A 20,840-nucleotide genomic window follows, 5' to 3' on the forward strand; every position below is an offset into this window, starting at 1 on the left:
TATTTTTTCATGCTCCTTGGTGCGTCATAAGAACAAAGGATACTGCCCTATGCTTTTAAAACTTCACCTGTCCTTTGCTGTGATTGTCTGTAGAGCAGTGTTTTTCAACCAGTGTGCCGTGAGAGATCCTCAGGTGTGCCACGGCAGACTGACAACAGTGTGACATATTATTTTACTCCCAGTGCAGGGGTAGTTTGTAGGATGCATGGCATAACAGCACAATACATACAGTATGTGTGTGTTTGTGTGTATGTGTATATATATATATGCTGTATTAGGCTACAATGTGTGATTTTTTTAAAATTTGGGATGGTGGTGTGCCACAGGATTTTTTAATGTAAAAAAGTGTGCCACGGCAACAAAAAGGTTAAAAATCACTGCTGTAGAGGATCATACTGGGGTCCTGGCTATTCATTAATTGTATTACAGCTTTTTGCACCTGGTTGAAGAACACAAAACATTAATATTTTACCCAGTATGTGGGGGGAATAAAATATATATTATAGTATAAAAGAGCAATTTCTCTTATTTTTTTTTTTTTTTTTTCCTCAGCTGATTGACATTCAGGTTAAGTTAAAGTATATAAAACCCAACGTATTTCCTCCCCCCCCAACATTTTCTTGATTCGGATAGAGCAGGCGATTTTAAACAACTTTCTAATTTACTTCTATTATGAATTTTTCTTCGTTCTCTTGTTATATATATATATATATATATATTTTTTTTAAACATATGCTTAGGAGCCGGCCCATTTCTGGAGCACTATATGGCAGCAGTTTTGCAAGAATTTTATCTTTTTAAAAGAGCACTAAATGGCAGCACTATTTCCTGCCATCTAGTACTCCAGATGCCTACCTAGGTATCTTCACCAAAGAATAACTTGGGAACTAAACAAATTTGATAATAGAAGAAAATTTGATTTTTATTTTTTAAAGGGTATGCTCTCTTTGAATCACAACAGACAATGTTTGCGTTTCATACCCCTTTAAAGTTTTAAACAGTCTCTTTACCTGTGCTAAGCAAAATCCTATCATTCTGGAATAAACATCTGGGATTTTTTTAATAATGAAATATTTTCAGATTTTTGAGGTATAGTTTTTATGCATCCAATACATTTTATGCCCCCTATTATTATGTAGGATGTGTACACCTGACATTCGGAGTCTGTAGAACATTTATGGACGTTTCTGATGACAAATCTATATAGGGGACGTCTTCCTTACACAATGATACTGTAATTAATACATTTTATGCCCCCTATTATTATGTAGGATGTGTACACCTGACATTCGGAGTCTGTAGAACATTTATGGACGTTTCTGATGACAAATCTATATAGGGGACGTCTTCCTTACACAATGATACTGTAATAAATACATTTTATGCCCCCTATTATTATGTAGGATGTGTACACCTGACACTCGGAGTCTGTAGAACATTTATGGACGTTTCTGATGACAAATCTATATAGGGGACATTATTTGCAGACGTCTTCCTTACACAAAGATACTGTAATTAATACATTTGAAATAGTGCGTTTGCCGTGCACATCGCAGAGGGAATGTATGTGACACTGTAACCTTATTATTTTATGTCTGGTCCTTTAGCTCCCAGTAACTTGTCGTCATGTGGAAGGTAAGTGCAATAATTGCATGGAGATGTGTTACTAGGGTGACAGATGCTGTGCTTCCGTTTACAGTGTGTTGCATGCAACATAAAGTTCTTATTTTCCTTCAAATCGATGCACATTCTGTATTGCATTATTTATTTCTATAACAAGGGCAATAGTGATTTGTTAACACATTTAAAGGGATATTAAACTGAAAAAGTCAACAGCTTTGTTGCTCAAGTATTAAAAAAAAAAAAAAAAAAGGCTGAAAAGCAAAGCTATTAATTACTTTAATGTCTCTTTTTAATTATTCCAAAGCAAATGAGTTGAAGGCCCAGGGTGAAAATTCACATTTTATATAACAATATTATAGCATTTTATTTTAAAGTTTGGTCATATCACCAGTGCTGCTAATTGGCTCAGCGTCAGTTTCCACTTGGGGCTAGCAGTTCTTTGGCTCTCGAGTAGTATTTCTACTATGTGTTTAACCTCTTTTGTGGAGTTAAACACAAAGGCTTGCAGGTTTGATAGTGATAAAATGACATGCTCTCATGAATAAGAGCATGTATTTGATTTTTTTCACTGTAATGACCCTTTTTAAGCTTATAGACCTAAGGAAATATTCCCCAACAGTTGAGGTAAATAATGGATTAGTAGTGAAATTATACATGTGGAACAAATTTCCTCTCTTGCAGCATTTAAAAAATGTCTCTGACTCTTGCCATTGCCTCCATCTCACCCAAATATTTGTTTTCTAAATAATGGGCTAGGCCCCCTCAGAAATGTTAAATTTCTATTAGTTATTTCAATATTAAAGAAATAAGTGTAACATTTTAGCCTCCATAAAGAAATGAACGCTGCCATGTTGTAAACTAGGTTTCCTATTGAGCTGTTAAACAGCTAAAGTAACAGTATTTAATGCCCCTTTTTAACGTGAGCTTCTGATTGACTCTCTATGTCAGCGTGCACTCTGGGTGTGGTCATGGGCAGATGATAGGCTGCACCTACACCTTTTTTTTCTTTTTCTTTTTTTTTACCAATGTTGTAAAAAAGATTGCAGGCGACCAGATATATAATACAACACTGCAATACTTACAATGCATTGCAGACATTTTTTTTATATTTGTTTTCCTTAGATTACATTTAAATGACCAGCTTTGTTTTTTCTTATTTTTTTATTTTTTTTTAATTGGTTTTATTTATTTATTTTTTGGAAGAAGCTACCCACCCTCCCAGCAATGAAATGCTTAAAGTAAAGCTGGATTTGTCCTTACCTACATAACCAGGAATATGCACTTGTCAGTCACTTTACAGTAACGAGCTGGTTACAGATATTCTCCCGTTCTGTTACAGCTCAAATGCATAGGGTAAAATTTTCTATGTGAATTGCAAACAATCTTAAGTATCTGTGATATGCTTGATAGGAGACAGGACCTTCATTTTATCAATGTTCAGCTCCCAAAGGAAATGTATTATCTACATCCTTGTGTGATTAAATACATTATCACTATCAGGTACAGATATTCATAAAGCTACATAAAGACTGTATGTCTCTCTAAGAGGTTTATGCTCAGCTGCATAATTATTTCACTTCAGTGGTTTGTGACAGAAATCTGCACAGGCTGTCAGGAAAAAATACACAATTTACAAAAGGTCTAGTTGATAGGTCTCCTCTTGGGAGTTTATAGTGATAATTTAATGTAAAGCAGGTCTTAAAAATAAGTTGCTTCAAGGTGTATGTGCTTTTAAAAAGTGCAGTGCTAAATTTCTTTCATTACAGGGTAATCAGATTTTTTTCATAGGCCTGTTATGCTAGTTGTGCAATTATGCAGGGGTTAAGGAGTCGACAACAGCTCCATACTTGTCACAACAGAGCACAGGATTCAGACAATGGGTAGATTTGGCAGTGAGTTCTTGTCTGCTAAAGATGCCTGTCTGGTCAGTTGTGTAATGGAACTTTGTAATCTAGTTTCTCTTGTCTCATATATTACCCTTTTATAAAGTCTGGATCACTAGCTTCTCTTTTGGGGCGATGTTTGTGGGAGATTAGTAGCAGTTGTATGTGCACAATGATGTCACTGGGCAGAAGTGAATGAAGAGAGATTGAACAGACATAATCACCATATCCACATTACGTTTTTTTTGTCTAATGTGGAGTTGGCCTTTTCAATTAAGAAGCGATCTTCAATATGAACAAACTTTTGTAGAGTTTAACAAATTTTGGTGGCAACAGTTGAAGCAAAGAATTTAATAAACGTGGCTGAAACCCTGGGAGTTCAGTGCCAGAATTGGTAAGGATTTTATTCCAACGTGCAGAAACTCTTATTTTTGTGCAGTCACTGATCACCATTTACAATATGAATGTAGGCTATAGAACTGCCCCTTGTATGTTTATTAAGGGATATATAACTTTTGGCCGCTTGTTGCATGCTGTTTCACAAAAATCTTTTTATGGGTTTATGTTTTCCACCTTTTGGGTAAACCGTATCTAAAGGAGGAGCCAAGGACTGTGGTTAGGGGCTAATTGAGTTTTGTCTTGGGCTCTAGCCCCAATTTTTTTTCTTTTCTTTTTGGAACTTAGCATTGCCCCTTCACTGAACTGATAATGCAGTTATGCCTTTTTATTATACAGAGTGTTTGTTTTTTATTTGATCCAGATGTTTCAGATATGGTGCTTGGATAATTGCCACATGCATACCCCTAGTCTGGCTGGCAAAGGTCTTTCTGACTTGAATTTTGCATAAGCAAATATGCAATCTGTTTACTGTGGGGGCTGGGGGAGAGTATTTTTTCATCTTTCAGTATTGCTGTTTCATTCTCTCTCTTTTACACTGTGCTGGGGAGGTGTGTGGTGTTTTTTTTTTCTTTTCTTTTCTAGAACCAATGAATAATTATTATTTTACATTTCTAATTATCTTTTCTCCGCCTCCATTTTCTTTTTTTATTTGTGACCTTTTATGAATTGTGGAAATCCTTTCACTGAATCTTTGCAGTATTAGTCTTTCTCGGCTGGCGTCTATAATTTAAGAATGTGTTCCTATCTACTGCATTTTTTTAATTTTAATCCAGTTACTTTTCAGATGACTGATAGCGAAGGAGAGTGCGTTTTGTGTGGCGGTTTTGTTTTGATAAATGTTGGCACAGGGTTGATATAGTGGATTTTTTCCGTACCTGTTTATTTATTTAGCTCTTATCTTTTTCCGTAGAATTTGCCATTTATATTTCACAACAGTAAAGCAAAAGTTATGGCAATTCTTTTTAAGTCAGTTTTAGTTAATGAATGACATTTTCATGCTAATATTCTTCCTTTAAAACTCAAATACAACCACCTGCAAAAATGTATTTGTATGAAATTGAAAATGTAATAGTGATTTGATTTCTTTTTATGTATTTTGTTCTAAAATGCACAGTTTAGGAAATGTAATTCTTATGGTCCCAATGATCTAAAAAGTTCTCCTCTCTGGAGAGATTATCTAACACTTCTCATCAGTACTGTGAGGTTCCTCAAAGAATTTTATAACGGCAAATTTTAGAAAGAGATCTATTAAAGGGACACTGAACCCACATTGAGATAGAACATGACATTTTAAGCAACTTTCTAATTTACTCCTATTATCAAATTTTCATTCTCTTTGTATCTTTATTTGAAATGCAAGAATGTAAGTTTAGATGCAGGCCCATTTTTGGTGAACAACCTGGGTTGTTCTAGCTGATTGGTGGATAAATTCATACACCAATAAAAAAGTGCTGTCCAGAGTTCTGAACCAATATAAAAGCTTAGATGCCTTCTTTTTCAAATAAAGATAGCAAGAGAATGAATACAAATTGATAATAGGAGTATATTAGAAAGTTGCTTAAAGGGACACTCTACACCAGAATTTTTATTGTTTTAAAAGATAGATAATCCCTTAATTACTCATTCCCTAGTTTAGCATAACTAACACAGTTATATTAATATACTTTTAACCTCTGTGATTATCTTGTATCTAAGCCTCTGCAAACTGTCCCTATATTTCAGTTCTTTTGACAGACTTGCAGTTTAGCCAAACAGTGCCTGCTCCCAAATAACTTCACGTGCACGAGCACAGTGTTATCTATATGAAACACGTGAACTAACACCCTCTAGTGGTGAAAAACTATTAAAATGCATTCTGAAAAGAGGTGGCCTTCAAGGTCTAAGAAATTAGCATATGAACCTCCTAAGTTAAGCTTTCAACTAAGAATACCAAAAGAACAAAGCAAAATTGGTGATAAAAGTAAATTGGAAAATTGTTTAAAATTACATTCTCTATCTGAATCATAAAAGTTTTATTTTGGCCTAGAATGTCCCTTTAACCCCTTAATGACCGGACCATTTTTCAATTTTCTTACCCTTAATGACTTTTCTGCGGTGTTTGTGTTTAGCTGTAATTTTCCTCTTACTCGTTTACTGTACCCACACATATTATATACCGTTTTTCTCGCCATTAAATGGACTTTCTAAAGATACCATTATTTTCATCATATCTTATAATTTCCTATAAAAAAAATATAAAATATGAGGAAAAAATTGAAAAAAACACACTTTTTCTAACTTTGACCCCCAAAATCTGTTACACATCTACAATCACCAAAAAACACCTATGCTAAATAGTTTCTAAATTTTGTCCTGAGTTTAGAAATACCCAATGTTTACATGTTCTTTACTTTTTTTGCAAGTTATAGGGCCATAAATACAAGTAGCACTTTGCTATTTCCAAACAACTTTTTTTCAAAATTAGCGCTAGTTACATTGGAACCCTGATATCTGTCAGGAATACCTGAATATCCCTTGACATGTATATATTTTTTTTTAGAAGACAACCCAAAGTATTGATCTAGGCCCATTTTGGTATATTTCATGCCACCATTTCACCGCCAAATGTCATCAAATAAAAAAAAAAGTTCACTTTTTCACAAATTTTGTCACAAACTTTAGGTTTCCCACTGAAATTATTTACAAACAGCTTGTGCAATTAAGGCACAAATGGTTGTAAATGCTTCTTTGGGATCCCCTTTGTTCAGAAATAGCAGACTTATATGGCTTTGGCATTGCTTTTTGGTAATTAGAAGGCCACTAAATGCTGCTGCGCACCACACGTAAATTATGCCCAGCAGTGAAGGGGTTAATTAGGTAGGTTGTAGGGAGCTTGCAGGGTTAATTTTAGCTTTAGGGTAGAGATCAGCCTCCCACCTGACACATCCCACCCCCTGATCCCTCCCAAACAGTTCTCTTCCCTCCCCCACCCCACAATTGTCCCAGCCATCTTAAGTACTGGCAGAAAGTCTGCCAGTACTAAATAAAAGGAGTTTTTTTCTTTTTTTTAATAAAAAAAAATAAAATGTTTTAGCTGTGATGGACCCCTGCCTTAGCCCCAACCTCCATGATCCCCCCCCCCCCAGCTCTCTAACCCTCTCCCCTACCTAATTGCCGCCATCTTGGGTACTGGCAGCTGTCTGCCAGTACCCAATTTGCCCCCAAAACAAGTGTTGTTTTTTGCAATTTTTTGCCATTTTTAATGTTTTCTGTAGTGTAGCAGCCCCCCACAATACCCCAACCCCCTCCCAGATCCTTATATATTTATTTATTTTTCATTCATTTTTGTCCCCCCTTCCTTTCTCATTGGTGTCAGTGGCCATGTAATCGGGCGCGCCCCCGCACGCTCCATATGGAGGCATCACTGCAATACCCTGAGAGCTGCTGGAAGCGATTGCGATCGCTTCCAGCACTCTCTTAGACAACTGACGTACCAGGTACGTCTATTGTCATTAACTGTTAGTTAATGCATGACGTACCTGGTACGTCAGTTGTCATTAAGGGGTTAAAATTGCATGCTCTATCTGAATCACAAAAGAAAAAAAATTGGGTTCAGTGTCCCTTTAATCTAGTTACAGAAAGTTATGCATGCATTGCAAAATAATGCTCCAAAAAAACCCCAAAAATGTTGAGTTCTCCCCATGCCGGACATTTTTTGATCATCAGGACCTAAGTGTGTTTGCTGCATTTGAAGTTTGTGCTTGCTTTAGTACACATTTACCATATCAATGTAATGTTATCATTTGCAGCCTACATCATTTGTGAGTACAAATTTTAACATGGTTTTTCCTTTTAATAACTATTCCAATTTTATAACTAATGAATTCTGCAGCCACCTGTCGTGTGCATGTCAATAGCTAATGCACACAGGGAAGGAATCAGAGCATTGAGGCCCCTGCATTTCATGTAGGTAATATGCTTTGTTTGAAATTCTGGTACAATTTTGCTGGTTTTTCTGAAGCAGTGATTTAACTCCTTGATTGCCTCTGAATGCCTGTAGAATAAAGGGGTCAACTCCTCACTTTATATTTCTGACAATCAAGAGGTTAAAGAATGGCTTTTATTTAGTTTGTTAGTATATAACTGAAAAACTGACTTCTAGATTTTTGAACAAATTTTGGTCAAAATGTTGGTTTATGTGGACACCAAACAATGTTATTCCAATCCACAGCATCTATGGACCTTGTTCTTTTTACCAGTGAGGCTACCATTGTTTTGGACCTATACTTACTATGCACACACTATCCTGTCTACCTTCTCTGTTCTGTAAATGTTCAGAATAGTATTTACAGTGTAGTGTGTCTTATCTTTGGTTTTGTGTGTTTGCGAACAATTTAAATGAGTTCTTAGTGCTAGCAATACACATGAAGTAGGATCCTGTCATGTGCTGTTAGTATAGCACACCCTTTGGTCAGATGTCTCTTCTGTTGTGAGCTGTTGGTGTTGCTGGAATTCAGATGATGTCACTCACACCCAGGCTCTCACTAAAGCTTGTAGGCTTGTCAGGAATGCCTGCTATGTTCTCTGTGTCTGCCATTAACACCCTTGTGCTATTTCACATGGAGTCTCCTCTTTGTGAACAGCTGGTTTGCTCCTAAATAAAGAATTTTTCATTACAAATATTCAGGGAGTGGAAATTTCCTAATACTTAAAAGATAACAAAGGTTATGAGGCCACATTCCCTCATCTCTGCCCTTCCCCTGCTGGGTTGGAACATGGAATTTTTCATTTCTGCAGCCTCTTGCACAGTCGGGCTGAATCTCACTCTCCTAGTGGATTACTGGTGCCAAGAACAGTGCCAACGTGCTGCAATAACTGAAGTCTATACAGATAATTTCACAACTGGGTGCTGGTAATCTGATGCATTTCCCTTTGAGCGTTAAGGAACCATGAAACGATAGTTTTATCCAGGTTTAAAAAGAAAGTCATTTATCCAGGTAGCACATGTACTTGTATTTATAGTGTGCGCTGCCAACAGTGTTGTATATTTAAATTCCATCATTAAACTGCAAAAGTGTACATGAAAAACCCTGCGCAGTGTGTTCTGTTGTGCAGGTCTTTATAAGCTGGCACAACGATACCATTTGTCACATTGATACAGTGTTCTCCACAGGATCTAATGGGCGCACTCACCTGCTGAGTTTACTAACCACCCGGCTAAAATGAGCTAATATTATTATTTATTTATTTATTTTCGCTGTTTGTTGCACAGACTATAATTAAATCAATTTGTTATATTAGGCAATCCAAGCTTTTGACAGTCTACTCCAGAATTTGTATTGTTTAAAAAGATAGGTAATCCCTTTACTTACCCATTCCACAGTTTTGCATACCCAACAGTTATATTAATACACTTTTTACCCTTAGTACCTTGTATTCAGTTCTTTTAACAGACTTGGATTTTAGCTAATCAGTACTGACTCTTAAATAACTCCAGGAATGAGCACAATGTTATCTATATTGCACACATGAACTAGCACTGTCTGTGAATAACTGCTAAAATGCACTGTGATAAGAGGCGGCCTTCAAGGGCATAGAAAGTTTGCATATGAGCCTACCTAAGTTAAGCTTTTAACATAGAATACCAACAGAACAAAGCTAATTTGATGATAAAAGTAAATTGGAAAGTTGTTTAAAATGGCATGCCCTATCTGAAACGTAAAAGTTTTCTATTTGACTAGACTGTCCCTTTAAGTAATATTTATAGAGAACATAAAATGTAATATTGCAAAGTATTAATCTGCTCCCACCTGGCTGTCAACATTTTCTGTGAATAATACCGATAGTAGTGCTATATGAAACATACCACCTTTTGTTTCCTATTACCACTTAGACTGTAAGTTCTAGGACCCTGTAATCCTTTTGTGCCAGACTACCTTTCCTGCCTTTTTTTCCCCCTATTGTACCTCCGTGTGTAGCACTGCTGAATCTGTAATCACAATACAAGTAACAATAATAATTATGCGGATACCTAGATTTTAGATTTCAGAATACTAACAGTGGAAAATTAAATGAAATGTTGACTAACGTATAGGCTCAATAGTATTGACAAAACAAATAGCACCAACCTAAATTCGTTCTTGAAGAAACAAGCAGTGTGTTTTCTAGTTACTGTCAGCGAAGAAGCTAAACATGCACTCCATAAATTAATAGTCCAATGTGTTGGTGGCAGAAGGAAGAATTTTGGCAGATCTACAAGATGACACAAACTAGCACTTTCATTGTTGTATGGAAGAAAAAAAGCATCTTTCTTCATCTGTCTGTTTTCTCATTAAGTCTAAACACATCTGGGGGTGTGTGTACGAGATTCATAGCTCAGAACAGACACAGTCCCTTATTCAGGCTCGCTGTTTTTCATTTCCCAAATCATATCGGTATTCTCTTTTCTTTCCCACCAATAGTTTTTCAGAATGGTAGAACAAGGATATTGCACATGGCCAAGATGCTGCATGTGGCACTTCACAAGCTGCTTCCTATTCTACTCCTGAAGGAAGATCTGCAATCGCTCTCCTGTACCTCATTCCTGGGGCGTAACTTCAGGTGTCTCAGGACTCTTAACGAAACCGGCCTGCTCTCTTCTAAGGTGCCTTTCTGGCCTTGCAATCCGTATTGGTTTTGCTACAGGTGTCCCCCTCTGGGTGCTCCCCCCCACAAAACAGATCTTGCAGTGTAAGCAAAGTTTATGTATTTGCATTTAAAGCTATGGTAGCAGGGTTTCCAAGATGGGTATCAAGGTGTAGCATACAGAAAGGTTGTGCATATCCTCAGATATGGACTAACCAAGAAGGAAGGACTAGTCACAAAAAAGCAGCACCTGTGTGGCGGCTGCCAGCTCAGCTTGTGCTGCTTGCAGACGTCCAGAAAGGGCACTGTTGATATGGGGGTCCCCATTGCAGCCTTTGCCCTGCTGCCCATTGAGGTTTAGTAATGCTTCTGCCTTCCATTAATGGTTCACCTGTCTTTACACATGACACATGCTATGGATCCATATGAGGATGCTACCTTGCTTAATGTTTTCTTCCACCTCATTTTGTCAAGAGATGTCATACTTCAGAAATCAGTGAAAAGACTGGAAAAGCTTATGCTACAACATGTAATAACGCAGTTACTGTGAAGTCTCACGTTTTTAGCGTGTAAATATCCTGTAACATATTAGTCTTGGCACAACCATGCTTAGTGTCCAGCAATGACCAGGCACAACATATATGGAATCCTAAGTGACGGCCTTCACCAGGTCTCATTATCAAGGGTCTGTTGATCTCGCTGGTTGTGCGGTGCACGTTTGCTGTTTCATAAAATAACATTCCTGCATGTATGTTCAGCAGCCTGCTGTGTTTGACTACTGACGCACTACCACATACATGTATAGATAGATCTCTACTGTAATGCAGTGTGTATAATTATATGTATGTGTACGTTAATACACATTTACAGGGCTTGACAAAATCCAGGTAATTTAATTCCTTACTGGTTTTTGTTTTTTTATTTTATCATTGCACTGTTGCTCGCATATAATGGTTTAACACCTTTGCAGGGTCGGCTCCAGAGCAGCAATGTACTACTGGGAAACACATCTGCTGAGCCAATGAGAATACGCGTATGTGTGTAGGCACCAGCTAGCTCCCAGTAGTGCAGTGCTGCTCCTGAGCCTATCTAAGTATTATTTTCAACAAAGGATGCCAAGGGGGAAAAGTAAATTTGATGATAGTTGTGAAAATGTATTATTAATTATCGCTTTTCTTAACAATTTCAATTTGACTTTTATGTCTCTTTACGGTACACAAAAGATTAAATATTTATCTTTTGATTGTGGTATATGATGTATTAAAGGGGAAATAATATTTAATCAGTGCTTTTCAATATTGATCCGAATAGTTTTTCCCAATACAAATGTAATGTCAAAAATGTCTAGAGACAACTATCCCTGTTTTAGTCCTGTGAATACAATGAACACCCCTTTTTATATGCATGGTACAATCAAATCGACAAGGTACACCTGCTCGGACAGTCAGGTGCTTTTCAAACTTGACAATTTGAGTATTGTCTGTGTATGATGTCTGTATTTGTAGCAAATAGTAAAGTGAAGGTAATGTTTGATGAATCGGTGCCCGGTGTTTAATAATCCTATTAAAAACAGGGGCACTTTAATTTATCAAACTTTACATTTCACTTGTTTTGTTCACATACTTACCTTTTTAATCCTGACAGCTGCTCCAGCGATTACCCTGGCCGTCGAAAGCCTCTTCATATGTCAGAAATGACAAATCCGGCTTCCTCCAATCACGGCTTTCCCCCCGGGGGAATTGTGGCCTGAGGCAACACCATGATTGGAGGAAGCCGGATTCGTCATTTTGGACCCGCGAAACGGAGGAAGCGCTGCAGTGGCTGTCATGATTAAAAGGTAAGTATTTGAACAAAACAAGTGAAATGTAAAGTTTGATGAATTAAAGTGCCCCTGTTTTTAACTCTGAGTGCTAACGATGGCTAGCACTCACCCACCTTGAGGGGAATCTGGGGGCTCCCACTGACTCCCACCCCTGCGATCTGGCCTGTATAGTGACAGGCATCGCCGGGGCTTCATGTTTGGCTCGGGGACGTCACGGGCAATGACGTCACTGCGCAACTTTATTGATAATGGACAAGTATAGGGAAATGGGGATATGCTGCTTACGCTTAGAAGCATGTATCTCAGGCATCTAAGCAGCTACAGACCGCCAAGACCCACTGTTGGAAAGGTAATCGCCTAACCTTTCCAACGGTATAAGTCTTGGGGATTTGGAAGTTTAAAAATAAATATATTAGAGAAAAAAAAAAGTAAAAATAAAACGAAGCTCAAAACAAGCTTAGCACCCAGGTGGGAAATGGCTTAAAAGGGTTAATAGGATTATTAAAACCCGGGCACTGATTCGTCAAACATTACCTTCAATTTAAGGATTCCTTTTTGTACCTTTTTAGTTTAACATCCTGTAGTGAGCAGGTCGAGTAGTTCATGGCACTGCTAGCTTCAGTCCTTGCTCAGAACCTGATGAGCAAGTGGTTTTGTGCAATTCCCAGGTGGCACCTTAATAATTAATTTAGCTTTCTACTGTTATTTGTTTTAATTATGTGACTTTGTATAGGAGACATATTTAAATTATTTATGGGATCTGGAATAAATGTAAAGCACTTGAGATTCCAAAGGGCAAACCAGATTGGCTGTTTAGTAGTGAGATACCTCCTAGTTGTTTGCTTTCTTTTTGTTTTTAAATTTTATTTATTTGAAAAGCGCAGAAAACCAACTAATATTTCCTTCGATTTGAGTGAAAATATAGTTTATTTTTGCTGTAAAATTAAAATATCACTGTTTTGGTGTTTCTGTGAAAGTAGGTACATTTTTATATAACTGTATTTTAACCATTCTGATAACGTTTTAGAATTAAACCCTCTGTTACCAAGAGTAGCAGTGATATAAAGCTGCTTTTGGCAGCCAGAGGTTAACAAAGACTGACATAAATAAATGCATATAATACTTTGACTCCTTAAGTGTTAAGTATTTTTAACCCGCTATCTTTAAGAATAAATTAAAAATAAATACATAATTTAAAAAAAAATCCAATTTACCAAAGCCTGGTTTTAGAAGGTACAATATATGCCAGGGGATGACATATGTATCTGCTATTTGATAGCCTGGTAGAATATTGATAAATCAGCCTGTACAGTTATTATAGAGGAAAGGGAAATCTTTTATATATTAAGAGTTAGATGAATACAATAAGCTAAAGGTATAATGTTTGTACTTCCCAGACTCCCAGGATTTGTAAAACTCTGGTTAATATTGTCGGAGTGCTCATTTGCAATGTAGTTTTTCGAGATCAAGAAAAAGCAGCTGTCCCTAAAAAACATAATGATAGTTTGACCAAAAAAACACAGAAACAAAAATAGAGTACTAGTCCTAAAATAGAGTTGTAGGAAAATACAAACAGCTGTGCTATTATACACAAGCGGGGATATTTGTTACTGTGCCAACTGACCATGGTAAGTTATTTCCCATAGTGGTACAGTGAGCAGATTCCATTCCCAATGTTGTAGAATTCAAGTACACTGTACTTCTCAATGCAATTCTCAAATAAGAGAAATACCCATTTCTGCCTCTAGGGGGCACTGCAGGGGAAAGGCTTCAGTTTAGTTTGCTTGTGGGCTCCATCTTGTACCTCCTACAGTGGGTGATTGTTGGTGTACAGTATATGAGACCTTAATTAACAGGTAAGAGGTTACATTTGTCTGACAAATGTATCTTTATTACATTTATCTAAATAATTCCTATTAATGTTCTCCCCATCACAGCATAATGTTTACCTATAGTCTTGCCACTAAATTGATTTTTGTTCCTCCTCTCAGTAAAATGGTGACACCAACATCTAAAGTTTGGCAACATTTCCACAGTGCAATTGCTGCTGAGAGCAAAGCTGCAATTTGCAAATACTGTGAAAAGAAATGTTTTACTAATGGTACAAGGATGACAAACACATCCTTGCGTGCCAGAGGTGTCCTAAAGACATAAAAAAATACTTGATGGAATTGATTGATGAGGGCCATAATGAAAGTACAAGTAGCTTTTCCCACCCAAGTTCTCTTTCTGCTGCTTCTGTATCATCACAGTGTTTCTTCACTAGCAGCATCTTTAAAGGGACATTATACACTAGATATTTGCATAAATGTTTTGTTGATGATCCATTCATAAAGCCATACAGTTTTTTTCAAATATAGTTTTGTTTATTTTTAAATAACATTGCTCTGATTTTCAGACTCCTAACCAATCCCCAAACCTTTAGGAGAATACTGACGTATACCTACTCCAGCTTGCTTCTGTTTGTGTAAAGGGTCTTTTCATATGCGGAGGAGGGGGGGAGTGTCTGCTTTTCCCACTTGCAGTGGGTGTTCCAGTTACCTTTTTAACAGAGCTAAATTGGAAGCTTCGAAGTAAGTTTTTTTAAAAAACGTTTTATACTGGATTTTTATATCAGTATCTGTGCATATTATTCTTTATAGTAGTGTCTATTACATGCAGTTTTATGAAAATTGGTGTATACTGTCCCTTTAAGTAAGGAAGTTTTGCAAAGCACTGGCTTCACAAAATGCACAATACCTTCATTTATAGATAAAATGACACCTGATCAAGATCAAGCTCTTAATAAAAGCTTTCAATTTATTTACTTCATGTCATTTTAAACAACTTTCAAATTTACTTTTATGATCAATTTTGCTTTGTTCTCTTGGTATTCTTAGTTGAAAGCTAAACCTAGGAGGTTCATATGCTAATTTCTTAGACCTTGAAGGCCACCTCTAAATTTTGACAGTTATTCACCACTAGAGGGCGTTAGTTCATGTGTTTCATATAGATAACATTGAGCTCATGCATGTGAATTTACCATGAAGTGAGCACTGATTGGCTAAAATGCAAGTCTGTCAAAAGAACTGAAATAAGGGGGCAGTCTGCAGAGGCTTAGATACAAGGTAATCACAGAGGTAAAACGTGTATTATAACTGTGTTGGTTATGCAAAACTGGGGAATGGATAATTAAGGGATTATCTATCTTTTAAAACAACAAAAATTCTGGTGTTAACTGTCCCTTTAGGTTTTTATAAGTCCATGAGAAAAATGACAAATAGGAAGAAGAAACGGAAAATGAAAGCAGTAGTTCAGAAAATGATATATATTAAATTGCATGTATATTTTGTCTGTTTCCTTTTCTCAATTTATTTTTTTAAAGTTATATCTTGCTATGGACCCTTAATATTGAGGGGCCAGTTACTTACCTTTTTATTTGCAATTTATTTTATGTTGATAGTTTCTTGCTTTTTTTTGTTATTCCATTTGTAACAAAAAATAACGTTTTAAAAAGCAAGTTTAGTTTATATTTTTATATACACTGAATTTTATGTTCCCAGTGTAACAAAATGACTTTCGATTTGTAAAACGCATTTATTTTTTTCCATTTTTTTGAAAATGTTTATTTTTTTAGACTAAAAACAGGGGAAAAAAGTTTTTTCCCATGGTTTCAAAATTTCCGGAAATTTTACATCTCTAGTTGGGTGCAAGGGTTAACAAACACTCTCTCGTCTGTACAAGACCCAGAAAAATGCCAAGATTCCCCATTAATGCCACCCACACTAAACGCTCTGCTGCCACCACTTGAAGATTATTATATGGGAAATCCTAAAGAAACCCAGACTATAAAAGTTTAAAAATCTCAAAACACAATTTGACAAAAATCAATCTAAAAAAAGAGTACAGTTATTACTAGTGTCTTCTGTAATGTATTAGACCAAGGCAAGAACAAAGTCACATTGCATTTATATAAAAGTACATAAAAAGGCAACATTTTTTAAAATAAAAGGGAGAAATTTTACAGAACCTATATCTTTACCAGAATAGCCTCTGTTTCAGGGAGAATACAAAAATATGGTCAAGCACTCAGCCTCCTATGTAAAATGACAATATTATTTTGCAAAATTCATTATTAAATACATTCTTAAAGTAGTGTCTCTGGTCAGGCCCTTTACAGAATGTGGGAAGGAGGGTAGACACCCCTTTTTATGGCAGGGCATAAACCAAATTGCAAGCCCTGGCTGAAGTTACAGGGTACATTATAATTGTATTTAGGCATATACAGTACACATACACTTATAAGCAATGCTATTGTGTTATCATGAGGATTATTTTGATACTATACATGACATGTCTTTCATATTTGGTCTTTCTGTAATATAAAAGTGTTTAAAACATGTCTTGAGATATCTTAGAGTGTCACCTCTTACTGACCAAGGTTTGTCTCTTGATATTTTGTCACTCGACTAGATTTATCAAGCAAGGGCGGACATATTCTCCCCTGTCTGCACCAGCTGGACTCTGGCAGTCAGCAATACGCTGGTGGAATTCAACATTGCATACGAGTACTACTTTGCGCTCGTGTGCAATGCTGCTCCCTACCTGCGCACAGCCAATCACCCTCGGGCAGGAGCTGTCAATCTCCCCAGTCTGATAACCGCTGCTTGATAAATACTGGCTGCAGGTGTTCTGGTAAGATGGCAAACTTTGGAAAACAGCGAACCATGTAACTTCCTGTGACGTTACATCTGTTTCACAAATTTTGGATGTAATGCGCATGCGTGCCAGCGTCATCACATACCTGGCCGCATAAGTCACTGGTACAATATTTAGAGCTGTGAAATTCCGCGACCCTTTCTAGAGTGCATGCGTGGGATTTTGTATCAGAAATGGTGCGCTCATGGAAAGCTGTTTCTTCGGCTCCTCTGCAATATTCAGAACTCTGCCCCCCACTGCAACTTCTCCCATTACTACTACTACTACTACTACTACTACTCTAAACCTGAGACTTTGTGCTCGTGCACGAGAAACAGCCCCCCTGCCCCTGTGAAAAGCTGCATTGGATCAGCAGAAGCAGCAGTGGTGATAGCCGAGTGGCTGGGCGGGCGGGGGATGTTTCTCGTGCACGAGCACAGAGACTCAGCTTTAGAGTAGTAGTAATGGGAGTAGTTGCAGTGGGGTGCGGAGTTCCGAATATTGCAGAGGAGCCAAAGAAACGGCTTTCCATGAGCGCACCATTTCTGATACAAAATCCCACGCATGCGCTCTAGACAAGGGCCTGGAATTTCACAGCTCTAAATATTGTACCAGTGACGTATGCGGCCAGGTATGTGATGACGCTGGCACGCATGCACATTACGTCCAAAAAATTGTGAAACAGCTGATGTAACGTCACAGGAAGTGACATGTTCGCTCTTTTCCAAAGTTCGCCATCTTACCAGAACACAGGCTCTCTTGTGAGAACCTGCAGTTGTAGGGGGGACGAATGGCTTATGTGTTTACATTTTTGGTCCATAAAGCTCACTGTAGTGAGAAGGCTGAATTGCACCTTATATCAGGTTCACCGGATGTAGGTAATAAAAATAATTATTCCCAAAACTTTGCCTTTTTAAATAGTTCTGGTACAGTTATTTTTAGCAGAGAAGAAAAAGCAAAGAAAGAAAGAATTAACCCCTGACATCCTAAAACCATGAGGTATTCATGACCGTGAACAATAATGCTGTTGATTTAGCCCTTTGAGATAGTGAAATACTTCTAAGCTTCTATGCATATTCTTTACAGCTATTAATATAAATGTCTTTCAGTTTTGTTGTATTTATTTTTTAATAAAACCAAACTCATCTCATGTTTATAAACTTGGTGTATTTCTCTGCTTTATAACTTGTAATGTTATAGATTGAGACTTGTTACAAATATTCACTTCCAGGTTAAAATACAGTATAGAGCCCCAGAGTGGTTACACACATCTTTTTTTTTTTATTAATTTTTTTTATTTTATTATAAATTACTCATTTATAATTACTAAAATGTGTGCACAATCTAAATTGTGCCTACAATTTAAAAGGCAGTTGGTACTGGGAAGGGAGTTGGGAATGCTGCAGCAAATTTTTTTTCTTTCATGGTTCAGACAGAGAATACAATTTTAAGCAACTTTCAAATTTACTCCTGTTATCAATTTCTCTTTGTTCTTTTGCTATCTTTATTTTTAAAGCAGGAATTTAAAGCTTAATAGCTGGCCTATTTTAGGTTCAGCACCCTGGATTGTGATTGCTTATTGGTGGCTACATTTGGCTAACCAATAAGCAAGCATAACCCAGGTTCTGAACCAAAAATGGGCCGGCTCCTAAGCTTACATTACATTCCAGCTTTTTTAAATAAAAATACAAAGTAAACAAAGAAAAATTGATAATAGGAGTCAATTAGAAGGTTGATTAAAATTGCATGCTCTATCTGAATCATGAAAGAAAAAAAATTGTGTCTTGTATCCCTTTAATAACCTGGGAATGGAGGATGATCAAAGAAGGGTGTGAGGGGTGAGTTGTGTTTTATTAATCCTGTGGAGACCAGTGGGAATGCAGGATCACACACAGGATCACTGAGAGTGGTACAAGTAGAGGGGGGGGATATAAGCATTATGGAAGGGAATATGTGGATATAGCATTTTGTTTTAAAGCAGAATTACATTAAAATAAACACACTATACACTGTTACAAACAGTGGACAGAAGTGTGCAATTAACACATGGCTAATTTAAATATGCTTTGTGATTCTCTTCTAAAATGCTACTCTAGTTAAGCCACACCCCCATCCCTTGGTGGTCCAGGCTGTGCACGATTTATAAATAAATATTGCTTTGCAACTCTGGGACTCTAACTTAATAGCTTATTTATTAAAATGTTGGTTAAATAAAACAGAACATATGTCTTATATCACATGGGTACACAAACCAATACCAGTTATGTAAATGGAGATTTGCAAACCGTTACTCGGTGTTCACCCTGTCATAAGTATATGGTCTATTGTTGCTAATAAATGTCTAGCTAACTATTGTCATGTAAGTATTTTTAATTTTTCCCAAGTATCATATAATCTCCATACACAGTTATGTAAAATCTTAGTATTTTCTAATTAGACTATTGGATTGATCATTCTCCAGATTGTTCTCGTATCTTTTAAATATGTGGTAAATATAAAAATGTAAAATGAGTGAAATATTAACCCCTTTGCTACTGGGAATTAAACTTGCTCAAAATGCTGGAGAATTTTTAGCATTTTTGCTGTCAATCCATTTAAATAGAAATAGAGGCTTTGCTTTTTGATTTACCTATGAAAACTATATTTTTAAAGTAGACAACCCAAGGTGGTGTTAGGGGACCGTTTTGCTCCCAGTTTCTTTTTCTGCTCCCAGCAGCAGTGTCTGATGTCAAACGTAACAGCGGGGCGCACATGTGCCTCTGTGTTGGACGTGGAACTATGCTGGGCACAAAGTACTGTGTGACGTAGTACCCAAGTCCATTTGGCAAAAGGGGTTAATAATTACTTTCATAACGTCATATAGCCAATGTATGCATTTCATCAGTTGTTATAGACGGCTGAATGTGTTCATAAACAATGTATAGAAGCTTCTTTTAGCTAGAGATTTGTTTGGGCATAAAACATGCATAAGGCTAAAACAAATTACAATAAAAAGGCTCAATGTCTTCAATTGTAACTATTCATTGGCACAAAACAAATAGAATGGGCTCTCTATTATATTAAAAGTATCCCCTTTTACAGAACAATTAATAAACTTTCCAGTTCAATTGGGGAATAAATGTATTAAAGGGATATGAATTCAGATAGGGAATGCGATATTAAACAACTTTCTAATTTACTTCTATTTTTTCTTTGTTCTTGTGGTATCTTTTGTTGAAAAGCAGGGGCGTATGCTTAGGAGCCGGCCCATTTCTGGTGCACTATATGGCAGCAGTTTTGGAAGAATGTTGTCCATTTGCAAGAGCACTAGATTGCAGCACTATTCCCTGTCATGTAGTGTTCCAGATGCCTACCTAGGTATCTCTTCAACACAGAAATCATGGGAACAAAGTCAAATTTTTTTTAAACAAAGTTTCATTCAAAGCTGTACATTTTCACTGTAGGTGTGTATATAATTTTCCATATCCCCAGTAAATAAAACATCTACTAATTTCAGCCACATTTATCCTAATAAGTTATAGCCGTTTAAAAAATAAATCTAAAACTTCAGTGTTCAGTGGAGCACTCTGATGCAGGTTTTAAGCCCATGTAGCGACACAGAAGAAATGGCATTAAGGAGACCCTACTAAAAAATGTTTATCAGAATTGTGTCTCTTTACTTACAGGAATAAAATGCACGGTTCATGTGAACAAACAAACCATTAATGGTCTCACTGGGCTTCCACATAATGTTAAATGCAACCTGCTGACTGCTGGTGCCCAGAATCTCAAGTTTGTATCAACTTGCCTTTTTATACACAAGGGTCCTCTTATCGTTATCTTCTGTGTTCATT

The 20,840-nt window shown here is 36.8% G+C and overlaps 1 protein-coding gene across 4 annotated transcripts in view; it reads left to right on the plus strand.

The window, feature by feature from the left end:
* MYO1C (myosin IC) overlaps positions 1 to 20,840 on the plus strand; it is a 567,598-nt gene that overhangs the window by 178,236 nt on the left and 368,522 nt on the right. The window contains exon 2 of one of the 4 annotated variants that reach the window (XM_053706239.1): positions 1,608 to 1,635. The exons of the other annotated variants lie outside the window; for them this stretch is intronic. Coding sequence (XP_053562214.1) covers positions 1,627 to 1,635 — 9 coding nt within the window. The 5' untranslated portion in view covers positions 1,608 to 1,626. The remainder of the gene's footprint in view (positions 1 to 1,607; positions 1,636 to 20,840) is intronic. 4 annotated transcript variants of the gene reach the window in all.

The sequence above is a fragment of the Bombina bombina genome, chromosome 3 (genome assembly GCF_027579735.1).
Source record: "Bombina bombina isolate aBomBom1 chromosome 3, aBomBom1.pri, whole genome shotgun sequence".
Taxonomy (NCBI): domain Eukaryota; kingdom Metazoa; phylum Chordata; class Amphibia; order Anura; family Bombinatoridae; genus Bombina; species Bombina bombina.